The 12451-nt window shown below is 43.2% G+C and overlaps 1 protein-coding gene across 2 annotated transcripts in view; it reads right to left on the reverse strand.

Annotated features, from left to right (window-relative positions):
- Window positions 1-12451, reverse strand: part of ZNF423 (zinc finger protein 423) — a 225077-nt gene that overhangs the window by 21488 nt on the left and 191138 nt on the right. For both annotated transcript variants that reach the window (XM_066557160.1, XM_066557161.1), the window contains 2 exons: window positions 1657-1788; window positions 11-126 (listed from right to left, as the gene is read on the reverse strand). In XM_066557160.1, the coding sequence (XP_066413257.1) occupies window positions 11-126; window positions 1657-1788 (248 nt within the window). The remainder of the gene's footprint in view (window positions 1-10; window positions 127-1656; window positions 1789-12451) is intronic.

Genomic DNA, 12451 nt, shown 5'->3' on the forward strand with positions numbered 1-12451 from the left:
GTAAACATACCTGAAGCTCTGTTTGAAAGAAGAACTTCTGTGGGCACTGGGAACAGTCATAAATTTTGTCTTCCTGCCCGTGCACTGCAAAGATGTGCTGCTGCAATTTGTTTGCCTGTACAAAAACTGAAACAACACAGTACAGTTAGTTGAGATTGTTTCATATAAGGCACCTCGTCTCAAACTGCACTTCAGAGTCTCTGCAACTGTAAAAGGTCCAAGGATATCTGCCAGAGAAGTGCTGATACACTTGGTTCAGCAGAATTTCCTTACAAGTAGTCAATTTAGAGTCTCCAGGCTGACAGTCAGCTTACTTCTAACAGACTTTACATCCTGTATGGATTTTTGATATTTCACATAAAGCTAACACTGTCCAGGTAACTGGAAGAACTCAGCCTTCAGACCAAAGAGAGGACGTCACTGCTCCCACAGGGAGCCCTGGGCCCATGGCAGGTGCATCAGATGCATTTTTAATGCAGGACAACTGGGCCAGGAGAAGCCTTGATGGCTGGTCTGGGAGCACGTGGTCCAGAACAGCATTTCTGGCAGAAATGTGAATCTGAAGGGGCACGCTTGCCACAATTTTTAGATCTTTTAAATAGGTTGTCCAGTCAGTATAAAAGAAAAAGATTATTGTTTAACATCACAAATTTCACAGCATTTGCATTATGATTCTGGATTGACAAGTATTCTGATTTTACCGAGGGAAATTTTGAAGTGGAACATATTGAACCACTGGCTAAAAAATATATCTATATTTAATTTTTGTGTCACTTTACACAAATGGTCACCTGTATGTGAAAATAGCTTCTTCAGCAGAATTTAACAAATGCATCCAAAATTTTTTACAGCACATTTCAGAAAGGATATATAAACTCCAAGCTCACACAAAAACCAGTTTCTCAAATGGTGGGTCAAACCCTAAAGAATGCAGGTTCACCTTATTCCCACCAAAGTTAAAGGAATGGCAGGTGCTGCCATGCCCCTTTACTGACAACAGGCCCACAGTGACACCTACACCATCCTTATCTCTCAAACAGATTGGAAATGCAGATGTTAACTGTGTTGAAGAGAGTATAAAAGGCAGCCTTTAGCATGCACCCTGCCCATCTTGGAAAAGCAAGATTCACCCATGATCATTTGCACTGATGAGACAGCTTAAATGATCTACAGAGAAGGAATACCTAGCAGGCTCTCAGACAGGAGTTAGAAATGTACCACTGTAAGAAAACTGGATTAAAAAAAAACTCTGAGAGAGCAGCTGACAAAACCATAGAGTTGTACAATTTGGTCTTATCAAACCTTTACTCCCCTTTACTCAGCACTGCAAGCAAACCATGAACCACCTGGCCTTTAAAGAGTCCTTGCTCAGGTGAATTAGGGCTTGCAAGTCCTGCCCTTGCAAACACACAGCACCTGTGAGCCACCAGGCAAAATGTAAATGTTTGGAGACATGGGGGCCATGCAGAGCCTGCTGCATGTGGCAGCGCTGCTCGGCAGAGCGAGCCCCAGCTCCAGACAGAGGATATTTGAACATTTCCAAGCACAGTATTTCTTTTTCCCAGGGAAAGGAATACAGTATTTTACAAATCCCCCGAGTGTCATTTCTGGATCTAGCCATGCACGCTGAGGCTTGTCTTGGCCTCCCTGTCTTACCTGTGAAACAAACAGGGCATTTGAATGTGCCTCCCATCCCCTCAAAGCTGTGCTCAATCAGGTGACACAGGAGCTTTGCCGGAGAGTCAAACATCTGGTTACACAGCTTGCACTCATGATTGATGCCTTCCTCTGCAAGGTTCAAATGATACAACTTGTTAGTGACACAGCAGATTAGCGTCGGGGAGGCAGCAGCAGCCGGTGGGGAAGGCCTGTGCTGGGCACAGGGCCCCCCAGGACCCCCAGGACCCCAGCCCCAGAGCAGGAGGGGCTGCTGGAGCTCAGGGCTGCAGCCCCCACACCCTGGCTGTGCTGGGAGCGCCCCGCGCTCCGTCCAACACAGGGCTCCCAACAGCCCTGCCACAAAGGGACAGCAGCCCTGCCCTGGGTGCAGGGGATTAAAGAGCCAAACACATTTAAAAGTACTTTAATAGTGTGAATTCAGCCACCAGCGCTGACAGAGGGCTGAAGTGATGTATTCACCACAGAGTACACTGCAAACATTCAGGAGAGGAAGGAAGTGTTGGAGAATAGCAGGAGCTGAGAGCAGAGTGTCAGTGTAAATTTTTTTGTATATCTTGGCTTTTTACAAGGTGTAGAGAAACCACTGAAGGTATTTAAATGTAATTTGATAGTGGCATTTCCTTGTCATATATCTTCAGTATTGAATACACAGGGCCCATTTTAGATGTGTCTATATTCTAACTGAACTCAGTGAAATAGCAATAATTACTCTTGGTTCAAGCCTATCACTTTTGCAAGATGATATGCTTCTCTGTTTACTGAAGTTTGTGGTTCTGGGTGCAGTTGAGCTTTTTTTTTTTTGAGCTACTGAAGTCATATTAAAGCAATTTTCACACATAAAACTAAACGATGCTTTGGTTTTCTTGAAAGGAGGGAGGGAGTTACAGAATTTTAGAAAACATAGCATATGGTTTATAAAAACTACCTAAAGAAACTACCTAAAAGGTTTTAATACTGTGCCTGGTTTCTGCAAATAACTCCCTAAAAATGGTTCTTTCCTTCACTGTGGCAGCCCATGAACTTCTCATGAAAACTCATTTTAAAAACCAAATAAATTCTTTCTTTTGTTCTACACTCACATTTATTTTTACATCCTCAAATATCAATGACTATTAATTTTTAGTTCAAAGATTGCTAAGAAATGACTACATTACCCCATGCACTAATCCTTGCCAAATATATTTGGCTCTTACAAATAATGTGAGCCCTCACGAGCACGGTCTTTACTTACAGTTGCTTCAAATTAGCTTTTTCTATCTTTAAAGGGGCTAAAGGGAAGGGAAGTATAGCTTGCTATGAAGCCTTTGGTACTATCAGGATCCCAAGGCCCCTGTACAAGGCCTGGACAGTGGGAGCTGCCTGTGCTGCCTCTGGAACCCGTGTGGCAGTGGGTGCCCACAGTGAGTGCTGCACCAGAGCTGCCTGGGGAATGGGAGGCAGCGTGGGGACAAGTAAACAGGTGAGTTGGGAAGGAGATAAAAAGAGAAAAGGAAAGAGCCAGGAACAGAAAGATGAAAGGGCTGGTAGCTCCGTGGCAGCAGCTCTATGGATTCCCTGGGGAGCCACAAGCAGGGACTGGGATGTTTCTAGGACGCGCCGAGGTTTGCAATGCTCCGCTTGCGCAGCCTCCATGGCCAGGCACGTTGCCCTCTCCAGTGTGTACATTTCCAAACCAGGCCCTCTCCCCTCACTGTGGCCTAAGGCTGGATTCTCCCACCAGACCCTTGCCTGAAAAGTTCTGGCTTTGTGTGAATTTTGCAACCTGCTCCAGAGGGGAGAAGAGATGGGAAGGGACATGAGCTTCATGCTGAGCATGCCCAGCCACACCGCTGTGTACAGCAACCAAATGCTGCAATAAACCCGCAGAGGACAAAGCAGGAACTGGGAGGAATGGAACAAATGCCTTCTACGAATAAATCAGAGAAATCATGTTTGACATTAATTTTCTACCCTCTACATACTGGGTGTTTGGAAAACAGTGATTCATGTACAGCCTATGGTCCTGTGTGAGCACATGTGTTCATAAATACAGATAGACACATACTGATGACTAGACTGCTGCTCCTTTTCCAGCCTAAATATCTATAATTTGAGTAAAACTAAAAAAAAGAAAAGAAAAACAAACAATTTCAGTTAAAGAATATCCTTACAAGCCTGGTATGTTTAATTAGGTAACAGAGATTGTGTATTTTCTTGGCTGATCCCTGCAGTATTTTAAATAGTTAAACCCATAACAAACAAACTAAAACTAGAATGAAAAATAATAAAACATAATGGGTTCCTGCAGATCTGGAAATTTATCCCACTCGAGGCAAGACCTTTTGATTTGCAAATCCACTTCTGAATTATAAGGCCTTCTCCTCACCGGTGGGGGTTTTTATTCCACTCCCACAGGAGTCCATTATGTATTTCTTGTGTCTATAAAACCATCCAGAAAGAAAAAAAGAGGGAAAAAGTACCATGGTTAGCATGACAAACGTTTCTCTTTTCATGCATGTGTATTCAAAATATGAAAATGCCCAAAGATATAGATAGAATTGCTGCTATAATCACTCTCTCCTCTATGGCATTTTACAGCATATTATTTTACACAGAAACACAGCACATGTATAGGGATACTCAGTCACCTTTAGAGAATAACTTCCTTGAATTATATAAGATCATCTAGGTACATGCAAGGAGGCTTTTTGACAATGTGGTGTGACAGTCAAATGTGTGGTGCTGGGCAACAGCAAACATATCATCATTTCCCTCATTCTTATTCGCCTTTTTTGTTCTAGCATGACAAGCATCTATGAGAGACCTACATAACTCAAGTGAATTATGCAGCCCCTCTCATTTGTAAAATAAAATGCAGATTTTTACAGTTTGTTATGCCAGATCTTCTCCCATTTCTTCATAAGCGTATCTGTGGAGGGATCAGATGATTACAGGACTAAACAAGCAATGTACAGCGAACAAGAATCTTGGGTTTCTTGCCTTTTTTTCCTGAGCTCAAAATAATAAGCATTAATTTTACACTTCATTTCTCAAAAAAATAATAGGATGTGCTCTTGTTTAAAACAAGCAGGCCTGCTGGATTCTGTCAGGCTGAAACTATGTCAGGCCAAAAGAGGAACAGAGCGCTTTGTGTAAAAGTATCATGGGGAGATGATAGTATCCTGTAATGTTTTCAGTACCTACTTTTGTCTCCAAAAGCATTTGATCCCTGGCAGACACATACTTATTTCCATACTGGTCTTGAGGGAAGCCAGTAGGAATGAGAGCTGATTATCTGAATCCTGAAGGTGAAACCTGGGTGGTGCCCGCTGATGTCAAAGGCAGGCGTTTGTATAAATTTGGAGGTACATAATTTACTGCCTGTTAGTGAGGATTAGTGGGCTGCCAGACCCAGCTGAACCGCGGCGGCAGAGCATGTCACTCATTGTTCCCAAGGCCGGGTGCCTTTGCAGGATAGTTTTAAATATGTTGATAGGGTGTTTAGTAGCACTTACACTGCCATCCTGCCCATTTTAGAGTGGGAATATGCTTCTCCATAAAGCTATTTCTGCTGCAGCAATGTGCATTTAATACATATTACAATGAGTCTCTAAGCCTCTAAGAGAACCGACACCAGCAGCCTCCTGGCGAGGATGCAGTATAATTAATAATGCTGTATTAAACCCATTTACTGTATCAGCTGCATTTCTAATTATAACTATATTAATGGCAATGTGAAAGTACATGTTAACACTGTCGTGTACTGACATGTTATACCAACAGGTAGAAGATTTGAACACCAAAAATCAAGATGGCATTGTCTTTACTATTAGTTAAAACTTCTCTCTTCTACTCAGTTTAATAAAGCAAAAATTTCCCCTCATGGAATAACTGCAATAGTCCTAATTTGAGAGATCATGTAAAATAATCTGATGCTCCTTGCTGACAACAACATGTACATCCCACACTATAGCTTTCCAGACCAGTATATTTCTACTCTACTGCAGCAAATTAAGCCAATAAAAGGGAATTTCTTCCCTGTACTCAGATGTTCACATCCATGAGTTAACCGTGCTTTTAATGAACTTTGAAATACTGTGATTCAGTGTAACAAAGCATTAATATACTGTATTCACAGAGAACCTTCTTCTGTCCATTAGATCATAAATTTGGTAGAATTAAATGGGCCGTGTGCTCTAATTATGGTAGAAATAAATAGAAATTGGAATGAACACAGGGAAATAAAATGAAAACTGCATGGAACTATTCTGTTTATGCAATTCATTTCCCAGTAAATAAGAAATCAAAGGGAAAAATTTATAATGTAAGAAAAGCAGCTTCCCCAGCAATTTTTTCCATGTGGCTGTGAAGGAGCAAGGGGCTGGAACCAGGGTAGGGCAGCAGTGATGGACACCCCGCTCAAACACAAAGCCTGCAGAGAACCACTTTGATCCCTCATCTGCTTTGCACCACTCCACCACTGGTTTTCATTAAAAACAATCCAAGGATGGAAGTAAAACCAAGGTCTGAGGACACACTGCAACTGCTGCAAGGGAATGGCAAATTTGCAGATGGTCACAGTGGACAAAGGCAATGTCTGCTGCACAGTCAACATTTCCTCCTCACCATTGCTGCCTAAACCCATGACCTGCTACCCAAATCATCTGGGCCACACTGCTCCACTGCATTTGTGTAATTGCTCCTGGGGGCGCGGCTGGGCGCCTCCCTTGCTGGGGGCAGCATGGGGCCAAGGAGAGCCCAGGCAGCATGGGGCCAAGGAGAGCCCAGGCAGCATGGGGCCAAGGAGAGCCCGCACTCTCTTTGCTGGGGCCAAGGAGAGCCCGCACTCCCTTTGCTGGGGCCAAGGAGAGCCCACGCTCCGGCCGGCACTGCCAGCGGCACCGGGTGCTCTGCAGCACGGCCATCAGGCAGCCTGGGCGGGGAAAGGCAGTGGATTGATGGCGTGGCAACAGAAATGTCACCTGGGGAGCTGGGTGCCGTCCTCCCAGGGATGCTGGAGGTCAGTTACTATGGCAACACCGAATGAGCTCAACCTTGTAACTGACCCTTATCTTTTTTTGATCTGTGGCCCCCTTGGGACCTTGGCTGGAAATCAACTGGAAAATAATCTGGTCACATATCAGAAAAAAAACTATTTATACTTATTTATTTATCCAGGTAGAGCTCATATCTCCCTTTGACGACTCTGCCAGACTAAAGACACCCATCATGTTCCCTCAGCGGTTTCAGTGGCTGTGTGGAAACACCCAGCTCTGCGCTGTGAGAAACCATGCCAAACCCCCCTGCCACGGCACAACACACACACACAATGCCATGGATATCTGTGCTCATGACTCCATTGATATATTGCCAAAATCTTGCCTTGCTCTCAGCCCCCGACTTGCCTGTGTGGATAAACATACACCTACACCCCTTCTTGGATGGTTTAATATTTTATGTTGGTATCCACTAATCATATTCTTTTGTGCTTTATCTCTCTGCTGAAATATGATTCTGCTTTGAAATATATTTATATGATCTAGAATGGCACAACACTGATGTCTTTTATGAGCTGAAGATTGTTTAATAAAATCTTGCATTTCTGCTTCATCCTTATGACAATTTTACTATTATAAGTTTTCAAGGGATATGAGAGCTGTCCACTGCGGTTAGAAACATCACTTTAATGAAAAATGATAACATGGGGGCTCGGATTTTTCTAGAAACTATGTAAGGAATACCAGCAAAAATACAGAGTTCCCAACATACATTCATATGTAATTCTGTTGGTTTTCCTTACATTTGCCTATGGATAAGAGTCATTAAAATCAGGTCTGTTTATCATAGTTTTCCAAAGGATGGGCAGCCCAGACAAGGGTTTATCAGCACAAAAGGCAATTGCTCTTCTTCAGGTGGGGAGACTCTCTGGGGAAATGGGATTCAGGAAATCAGGGACTATATTAGGGGACAGAAGCCACAGGACTTGCTGGTCCTAGAGGAAGTTCCTATGGATTCCTGGTAACAAACTCCAGGGTTACTTGTGATGCACTTCTTCAGGCTCAAAAAGGTATTCTTTTCCATGCTAAATTAGCCTAACCACACAACGGGCTTTAAACTCTTTCATCATCTTAGGGGGCCTCGAGCTCAAAATATGCAGAATTAGATGCCAAATTATTTATAGGGTAGCTTGTAAGTTCACTGCCTCCAGTATATGTCAGTACACTGCAATATTAAAATGACCATCAAAAAGAAGCATGGTCCCAGAGGGACTGGGGATGAGATTGAAGGGAGTTTCCTCCTGACTGCGAGTTCCTGTGCTGCTCCAGAGCCCCTGCCCTGCTCCTGGCTGCAGGCTGTGTGCTCCCACTGCTCCTGAGGGGAAGGCTGAGCCTCACACTCACGGGATGGGGCTGCCAGGCCCAGCTTCATCAACTTAATTTTCAGTTTACAAGAAAAATAAAATCTGAAAGTTCAAAGGAGTTCATGGAGTTGTGCATCATCTATCTCTGTCTGCAGAGCCCCAGAGGGGCCTGCCTGCAAAGCTTTATTTTAGATTTAGATATTAATCTGGGAAACTGCATAAACATAATTTATAGAAGTGCACACAATACTTCAGCACAATAACTTCACACTTTATCAGCCTTTCTCTGAAGATGCCTTTTTTAATAGCCTATATTAAAACCTTTTGTGGACTGAAGCCTGATAGGTCTGACTGCTCCTTCACGATAATTGATTAAGGAATAACTCCACTAGCTTCCATGGAAAAATGGAAATGTAAAACCCATACAGGAAAAAAACCACATGCTCTCTTTGAGTGTGCAAGTCCATACAACCACACACAGAACTAGCTTTATCCAGACTAAAGAACCTCTAGGAATAACTAGAGTTTAGTAAGAACACCTAACTCCCACACAATTTAACTCAAGCAATGCATTTCAATGTTTTGAAATACTCACAGTTGTGTTATTTCAAGTTTAGTGTCAATACCTGAGGAAACTGAAGTAACACAGCCCTGAATCCATGGCCACACAGCCTATTTCCTGCACTGTCCTCCCTCATGCCATCACATTGCTGAAAACTAAATACACCTTATTGCTCCTGCTCTCCTCCCTGGGAGCAGCTCCCTGTACCGCTGCACAGCAGGAACACATTCATCCTCTCATGCTATTGACAATATCACATAGAACAGCTCAGTACAGACAAACAGCAATAACTAGCATCTACTTGGCATCTATTCTTCTTGTGAAATTAAAAATTAAAATTAAAACATCATTATACTCTTATTAAACATCCCACTGGAATATGCTGATGCTTTAAAAACACCCAAAGCTTTAAACCTACTTTAAATAGGTGTAAAGCCCTTTTTTACTCCTTTTACAGGCCTGGCACACTCCCCAGCCTCAGCAGCAGGCCCCCAGCACTGCGAGGTGCCCCCATCCCACCTGCAGTGCCAGTGTGCAGTGCAGTGACTGTGGTCACACAGAGGCCACCAGAGCTCCAGGACCCCCCAGCCACGAGGTGCCAACGGCAAAGTCACCCCTCCCCTGGCTGGGTGCAGGGTGACAGCTGCATCCCACAACTACTGCTCAAAGGGCATTTGCCTTGCTGCTGGGTGCAGTTTGCATTTCTGAGTGCTCAGAGGCAGGTGACTGAGCTGGGGATGCAGGGCAAGGTGAGCAGCCCCCCGAGCTAGCCCAGCAAGCCTGGGACAGCACACGGTGTTTGTTGAAACACCAGCTCCCACTGATGTGTATCACTGATCTTCACATTGCCATTTCCCAAGCACACATTGACATGATAGACTTTAAATCTATCGTGTAAATAATCATCAGATTAGTGCTCTCTAATAGTATGTAATTAACATGACAGGCTACAAGCCAGTTGTTGTCAACTACACTCAGCAATGCATCGAGTAAGAGAAAGCATAAACAGTTCCCATGATGGCATCAGGGAAGCAGAAAAACCGGTAAAAGGAGAAATAGAAATAAAACTCCAAAAAAAACCCCCTCCTCAATGTAAAATTTAACTGAGAAACACTAAAGGTTCTTTCAGGCATTAAAACATTAAAAATGTCAATTTTTTAATTTTTTTTTTCCAGTGGGAGGGTAGACTTTTATTTCCATCAGCAAAAAAATATTCTATTATCCCTGCATTGGTGCACTGCCTCTTGACTGAGTTCAGGTGAATTGGCATAAGGGGCTTTATTCTGATATTGCAAATTCTGCATAAACATGGAAGTATGTATCCAGCAATGTAAACTTTACAGCAGTATCAGCTATGGTCTAAAAAAAGATTGCATTAGTATAGGTATCTGGGAAATGGTGCAGTGGGCACAGAGTTAAAAATGCAATTGAAAACCAGCCATGAGCATTATTTTTGTGGCACATCACCAAGCACTCAGAGACTGGCCAAATGCTGCACCCCCATAATGCTGGGGCAATTTGCACCACTTACTCAAATAAATGCATTTCTTTTAAGTATGTATTAATTTTGTTGTCTTATTAAGAAACAGCATTCCTAGGGAAAAGTCTCTGGTTAAAAAGCAATCTTTTAGGCATTATTATCAACTTAAAGACCAAATTTCTTTGAAATACCTACAGACAAGTAAAAAGCTCAGAAACACCTCTCAGCTTTTTCTTGGAAAATAAAAATGATGGTTACCCAGCTATCTTGACATGAGCACTCAGCACAACTGCACCAGAGCTTACTTGTTCTCTGAGGGTTGAACTCATGTCACAATCCAGCCCCAGAGAGGCTCCTGTGCCCCACCCCTACCGAGGTGCCTCCTTCACTCCCTCTCCCCAGGGACAGGGACGCAAACCAGTTATTGGGGATGGCAAAAGGAGATGCCACTGCAAACAGAGAGAGCCAAGGGTGACTAAATAGGGTCTGGCTGGCTAAGACAGGTAACTGATTTTGCATGGCACAAATATCCCTCAGAGCTCATTAAGTGCAAATATGCCCAGAAGAATGAACCTCCCCTATGAGACATATTTTAAATCAGGAATCCTAGGGTGCAGTAACACATTATATTCCTTAAAGGAGTCAAAAAGAAGAATCTGCATGAAAACAAGAAAATATTATAAGCATCTCTGCATTTTGGAGACATATATTTTTCTACTGTGGTATTATGCTCAAGTAAATGTACAGAGCATCTCCCATTGACGTTGGTGCAATTTGCTTGATTCACTCTCCACAGTCCAGGTGGAAATCAAACCCTCTGGCCAGCTTCATCTTGAGCAAGAAGAGTCACTGCTACCCAGTGACTTTCTGGAAGAGATCTCACAGCTGAGCAAGGGCTCTGCATAACACAGACTGTAAAGTGACTCTGGGTAGTGATTATCTAACATACAAACATGGATTACAATGCATAAAACCTAATATCAAACTCATACCACCTTTACATGCGTTCTTTGTGCTGCACAGGAGCCAGCCAGCTTGCACACTTCAGGTATGATCTGGAGCTGGACAGGCAGAACTGAAGCAGTTGCCCTGAGTTCTGCAGAGAAGGAGAGCTCAGGGCCAGCACACACATCCTGCAGAGCTGGGAGGGGCACCCGTGGCAGGGAAACATGGGCAGAACCTTCTTCTGGGGTGCTAAACTCAGAAGATCTAGGTTTCTGCCTTTGTAAACAAATTCCTTTCTCTTTTACTATGTGTGTAGCTCAGTCAGGCATATATGGCTGTTGGCAGTCATAACATGGCTCTGTCAGTGCACAACATGGCCAGCTTGTTTTTAATTTTTTTTAGAAACACATTTTCTTCATTTTATATGTCATTAGCTTTTTAATCCACTGAGGAAAGCCATGTGCAAACTCACACTGTAGACAGGCTCTGGAGAACATATGTGGTCTGTGACAGAAAACATAGTGTAAAAGATAAGGAAAATCTGTATTTTTGGTTAAATAAAGTGATCTGGAAGAGCCAGTCCTACAGTGGAGCTGAAGCAGCCACCTGAAAGTGTGAGCATGCCACAAAAACACAAAGTATCAAAACACAAGGACATTCAGGAGGCTCTGAAGGCTCATTAACAGCAGGACTCCTACAGAGCTATTTTTGCTTAAACTCACCTAGATCTCATGCTCTTGGCATTGTAAGGTTTCCTGGGCTCTCTGCAACTCCTCTCATTCTCAGAAGTTACATTTAAAAATAAAATTAAATTAAATTGAAAAAAAAAAAATGCAGAGCCCCAGGCCAAACGAAGCACCAAGATGTTCCCAGCAGGATGGTGCTTTCAGGGTATGCATGGTACGGACTGGAGCCATGCAGAGGTGGCTGAGATGACTTGGAAAGATCCAAAGGTGTTGTTGGATTGCTGCAGAGAAAGGCCTGATGTGCAATCATTGAACTTGAAAGAGACTTAGGGATGTCCACCTAATAAGTCCACATGAGAAGAACCATATTCCACAGCCCTGCAAAACTTACGATGGAGGAATGAAAAATGAGAGGAAAGATCAAGCTGCTTTTCAGCTGGGCCCTCAAACAAAATAAGATTCTTAATCAAGCCATCATGGAGTTCCTGCTTCAACCAAAAAGGTTTATCTATCTCAGAGACCTGCTACCCACCATTTTGTTCTTTTTTTATTTTGTGAGTTCTTATTTTAACCTCAGATTCAACAATCGGCATTCAGAAGTCGGCATTTGCTCCTATCACCCCAGAGAGGCAGGGAAGATACAATTGTATATATGCAAAATAGGTACGAACTCTGATAACAATACTTTGCCTGTAGGCAAAAATTGACTTTTTAAATGGCAGCCACTATAATAATGTTAGCCTAAGACCCACCCTTGC

This window comes from Molothrus aeneus, chromosome 11, assembly GCF_037042795.1.
Source record: "Molothrus aeneus isolate 106 chromosome 11, BPBGC_Maene_1.0, whole genome shotgun sequence".
NCBI lineage: Eukaryota > Metazoa > Chordata > Aves > Passeriformes > Icteridae > Molothrus > Molothrus aeneus.